At 32.7% G+C, this 5771-nt stretch overlaps 1 protein-coding gene across 1 annotated transcript in view; it reads left to right on the top strand.

Moving 5' to 3' along the window:
- Positions 1–3087, top strand: part of LOC110703218 (protein NUCLEAR FUSION DEFECTIVE 4-like) — a 3594-nt gene extending 507 nt beyond the window's left edge. Inside the window, exons 1-2 of the mRNA XM_021880975.1 lie at positions 1–20; positions 1278–3087. The exon at positions 1–20 is cut by the window's left edge and continues 507 nt beyond it. Coding sequence (XP_021736667.1) covers positions 1–20; positions 1278–2713 — 1456 coding nt within the window. The 3' untranslated portion in view covers positions 2714–3087. The remainder of the gene's footprint in view (positions 21–1277) is intronic.
- Positions 3088–5771: the final 2684 nt, after the last annotated feature.

A 5771-nucleotide genomic window follows, 5' to 3' on the forward strand; every position in this document is an offset into this window, starting at 1 on the left:
GTGCTTGTACATTTGTGTAGGTACGTTTTTATTATTATTCAGTAGTAATCCTATTAATATTTAGTATGCACGCATCTAAAAATTATTGATCCATATATATGTTTTCAAGTAAATTTTTGGCTCTTAGTATTATCAAAGATACCTTATCCTTACGTATGCACTTTTGTCTTCGATTGAACTTTTGAAAAATACATGTTTAATGATTATAAGATATATGGTTCAAAAAAATTTAGCCTCATTCATATAAAATTGACTTTATCTCTTTATATTTGCTCGGAATTCTGAGGTCTTGGATTGATGCAATAACTATTTACATCTTAACAAGTGACCACAAGAGAGTTGTTTGGTCCCATGAGTTAGGCTAGTGAACTGTTGACACCATTCACGACCATTTAAACAAAACGGGGTAGGACCAAAAAACAACGTGATTTGTCTATCACTAATTATTTATAAACCAACTTTCGAAAAGTATAGTGTCAACTTAATTAAAACTCATCTTTATTTTGTAAACATGTACACTTTAAAATAGTTCGTTGTCCCATATGTTTTTTTAACTTTTTTTGGAATTTAATCATTAATCACAATTCATGTGCATTTAAATCTATCTTTGTACTTTTGTTTAAAAAAAAATTAAAAAAAATTAAATAAAAAATAAAAAAAAATCTATCTTCGTAATTGCTAATTAGCTAAGGTAATTAGTTTAATTAGAACCATGGCAATTTTTACATCTGCATCTTAAGTTAGTTTTTAAAAAGAATTATCATCAAAATCATCACCTAATATAAGTTATCTTGTTTCGATAATGTAAGTTTTGTACAAGAGACATGAAAGTTTTGATTATTCGATAGAACCATCTACGAAGTATATAACATGTGGGACTGGTAGCTAGTGTTATTAAATAGAGATGTCAATTCAGATCATTCAATCAATTTTAATTTGATTGGGTCTAATTTTGAGTTGTGTCTATTTCAAAAACTAGAATAATATGTTAAGAAACATGTAAATAAATTTCAAAAGTCAAGATGTTTAAAATCCTTATTTGAAATATCAACTTTCCATAATTTTGTAAACCAGTATTTCTACACCCCGGCCCTATCATTCTTTGGTTGAACACCGATTTAATTTGATCAACAAACAAGTCAATACGATATAAGATTTTTCCTTAGTCTTTTGCTAAGTCCGGACAAAGGCGCTACATTTTTTGACTAATGGTGTTCTAATAGAATTTCACTAATTTAACACTAATAATAATGTCATGTTTATACTTGTATATGTAGGTGCAAACTCGCAAGCCTTTTCAAATACTGGTGCACTTGTTACTTGTGTGAAGAACTTCCCCGAAAGCCGAGGAGTTGTCTTAGGCTTGCTAAAGGGCTTTGTTGGTCTAAGTGGTGCTATCATAACGCAACTTTACTACGCATTGTACGGTGATAATGGTAAAAATTCCACGGCCTTAATCCTCTTCATTGGTTGGCTACCTGCCGCGATTTCATTTGCATTCCTACGTACCATCCGATATTTGAAAATTGTACGTCGAAAAAATGAGGTAAATGTCTTCTATGAGTTGCTTTATATCTCCCTTGGCCTAGCCGGTTTTCTCATGGTCATGATCATAATTGAAAACACCAAAACCTTCACACGAGGTGAGTACATTGGGAGTGGTATAGCAGTTATTCTTTTGCTTCTATTACCTCTTTACACCGTGATTAAAGAGGAATACAAGGTACAAAAGACGAGTGGAGAGGAGTTGAAGCGTGTATCTAATGTTGATATTGTGGTAAACAATGGTCAAGAAAAGGAGCGTGAAGTTTTGGGTGTTTTAAACTCGGCGCCTCATTCATCGGTGGTTGAGTTGCCTGAGAAACAAAGAGAGGCAGACACATGTTTTCAAAACATATTTCGTTCTCCAGATAGAGGAGAGGATTACACCATACTACAAGCGATTTTCAACATAGACATGCTCATTTTGGTGATCACTATTATAAGTGGACTTGGTGGCACATTGACAGCCATTGACAACTTGGGCCAAATTGGTATGTCACTAGGGTACCCAGCTCGTAGCATTAGCACTTTTATATCCCTAGTGAGCATATGGAATTACTTAGGTCGTGTCGTGGCAGGTTTTGGTTCGGAACACTTGTTAAAGAAGTACAAAATTCCAAGGCCTCTTGTGCTAAGTTTTACACTATTGCTCTCTTGTGTTGGACATCTTCTCATTGCTTTTGATGTTAAAAATGGGCTTTACATTGCAACCGTTGTTATGGGGTTTACTTATGGGGCCCAATGGCCTTTGCTATTTGCCATTATCTCTGAATTGTATGGGCTTAAATACTACGCAACTTTATACAATTTGGGTACTGTGGCAAGCCCAATAGGAGGTTACATTCTCAATGTGAGACTAACTGGCTACTTATATGATAGAGAGGCCCAAAAGCAAATGCAGGCCTTGGGCCGGATCAGGAAAAAGGGTGAAGAGTTAAACTGTAATGGGCCAGAATGTTTTCGGTTGGCATTTTTTGTGATCACAGCAGCTACTATTTTTAGTATGTTGTTTTCATTGATATTGGTGGTTAGAACAAGAAAGTTTTACAAGAGTGACATTTATAGAAAGTTTAGGGAGGCGGAAAGTACGGTGGAGGCTGAGTTGGTAGGAGGTGTCGTAGTATCGGATGATGGAAGTAAGAAGCCGGAAATGAAGGTGGCAAATGGGTAGTTAATTTGGTTGTTTATAAATAAGACGGATCTATCAGGTTGTAACCCTTTACATATCAATATGATCCTTATTAGCCGTAAGGATCCTTTGAAATGGGGCAGACGGACATTTATCATTTTAGGAATTTAGGTGTGCCATGAATATAGTGTGCTCACGTGTATTATTATCTCGATTGAGCGGTGTACTGTTAACAAAAAATTATCGTAGACTAATGCATTGTATACTAGAAATAATAGTATAAAAATAAATTGAAACATGTGTTAGGATTGAGGTCATGCATATGTATGTACTATGTAGGGCTAATGGTTAGCCCGTGTAATCTTGTATTCATAGTTGGATCACTTTTATCATTAGGTGCATCAGACATTCAGACTTTGAGTAATTCTTATAGTAGAGTACTACATTCTCCATATAGTATGAAGAGGAACTCCTAATAATCGTTTTATCACATTGCTTAGCTAACATATAACATGACATTATAGTAAACGATCTAATACGGACTATACTTCGTTGTTTTTACTCGTGTTGTACTCTTACTAGAGTACTAGTAATATTATGTCCTTTTGCCCGGCAAGGTTGCATTTCTTATACTATCTCCGTTACTTATTATGTGCAACAAAAGGGTATTATTTGTGATACATAAAATATTCCTTTGTTGCACATAATAAGAAATAGAGGTAGTACTTTGTACAATGTATATGCAATAATTTTTATACTTTTTTAACCCTCTTTTAATATACTTAGCTTGCTTCTATATATTTTTGTAGGTAACGGAGTATATATATTTTAACTTTTTATTTGGTTAAATATTGTATTTTAAGTTTTTTACCAATATTGGTAATTCATAAACAAAGTCGGGTATTACTTCATTGTGTTTCGCGTTAAACATGATTAAAGCAAAAACACAAGATAAAACATCAATGATCATCTCTCTTCTGGAACATGCATTAAATATTTGACATAAACGACTTGTTTTGAGTGATCTTTCTATGATTATGTTAAAGACGACATCTTCTTGTTTTCCTTTTCCCTTTTTCTTTTTTCTTTTCTTTAAATATTTGTTGTAGTCCCCATTTTCTTACAAAAATTATTGTTCTATTTTTCAATTTGTTTATAAAGTCTTCAGAATTTCTTTTATTATTATCTTTCTCCAACATATATACAAAAGGATAATATCTTGCTTAACAACGAACTTTCGCTTATTATTATTTTATTTATTTGATCCGAAAAACTCTCACATGTCACAAACAATGGTCGAGACTCAAGAGTAACAACAATAAAGTAATACCGTTTATAAAAATAAATAAAAGAATCTTTAAAAAATGAAAAGAGTACGTACTATAACTGAAACATTGTATTTGTCTGTAACTCGATAAGAATGAGTGAATGACAAAGTTTTTTTTTGCAAATTAAAGGACAAAGTTATTATTTTCTCAATTATTTATTGTGATGGTATGATCATATATGATGTGCGCACTGACGCATTATGATATGAAGTGATGATAATCAACGATGAAAGTTTCTTATTTTGTTCCCCATTAAACATATAACAAAAGGTTTTGTGTATAACGGACTCATATGAGTCCAGTTTATAACCTTCATACACACCACTTCCATTTTTTCTCTCCTCCATTTTTACAATCCTTCATTCATCACCATTTTTTTCACATTTTCTCTCTCCTCCTCATTCAGATCCTTACCTCTTCTCTAATCGAAACCAAAGCATCAACAACAGATAAAAAAGAGCGATAATTTGCGACCGTAACTTCCTGCATCTGTCGTCGACCGCAACTTCATGCATTTGCTGCCGACCATAATCTGCCGCCGACCGCAACTTCCTGCATCTGCCACCAAATCCTCTCCGTATAAACTCGAAGAAGCTCCGGTTCCTGCCAGAAATTCGAAAATGGCACAAAACATAGAGCTCAGAAATGGAGAAATTGAGAAAGAATATGAGAAAATCTGACTTTGTGAAAAAAAATCGAGGGTAAAGATAATGGTGTCTAATGTAATACTCTGTAAAGATTTATTAAAGAGAGCAGCTCCAACAATAGTTTATATGCCTGACCAATATTATTTAATGGCTGACCAATATTATTTAATACCTGACCAATATTATCTAATTTCTAATACTTATTATCTAAAACCTGACTAATATTATCTAATTTCTGACACTTATTATCTAAAATCTGACCAATATTATCTGATTTCTGATACTTATTATCTAAAACCTGACCAATATTATCTAATTTCTGACAATTATTATCTAATTTATGATACTTATTATCTAATATCTGACCATTATTATCTAATTTTTAACAGTTAATTTTTTTTTTGTATGATTGGACTCATGTGAGTCCGTTCTACACAATAATTTTCCAATATATAAAGGACAAAAGGGAGATTGGATACATAGATGACTTAGTCACATAAGATCTTCCCTAGCTTGTTGGATACAAGTATAAAATAAATGCAAAATTCTCATTGGTAAATAACTTAATAAACAAGCTTTCAAATAAAAAATAAAAAAAAAAACTTAATTAAACAAGTGTGGATATCAAATTATCAATACACGAATATACATATATAAATATATTGATGCGAGGTGTTGTACGAATGACAAAAGAGGAAATCATATATTCATATGTTTATGCTTTTTATTACTCTATAGTCGTATGATTTTAATTAATTATTATTACTTGTAATAGTAGGATGTATAGTTTTGAATACCTGTATTATATTTTGACGAGATAATCTTTTTCGATTCTAGGGTCTTTCTTTTTTTTTTTTTTTCCTTTGTTTTAATGTGGGCAAAAGTCAAGCACTTCTCATTAATTAAATTATACACAAACTATTGGGTGATTATACACAAACTATTGGGAGCGGCAGTCCGCAACCAATAGTTCGTGCGGCAAGAAGGAATTGGGAGCGACAGAGGTGGAGTTCGCAATAGCAGGTTGCAATTGCCGGAAAGTACGCCGTGAAACTCCATATCCATTGCAACGAAGGAGTAATTGTCGATCAAAGATCGGATCAACAAAACCTCAGATTCAAGATT

Source organism: Chenopodium quinoa, unplaced genomic scaffold, assembly GCF_001683475.1.
Source record: "Chenopodium quinoa cultivar QQ74 unplaced genomic scaffold, ASM168347v1, whole genome shotgun sequence".
NCBI lineage: Eukaryota > Viridiplantae > Streptophyta > Magnoliopsida > Caryophyllales > Amaranthaceae > Chenopodium > Chenopodium quinoa.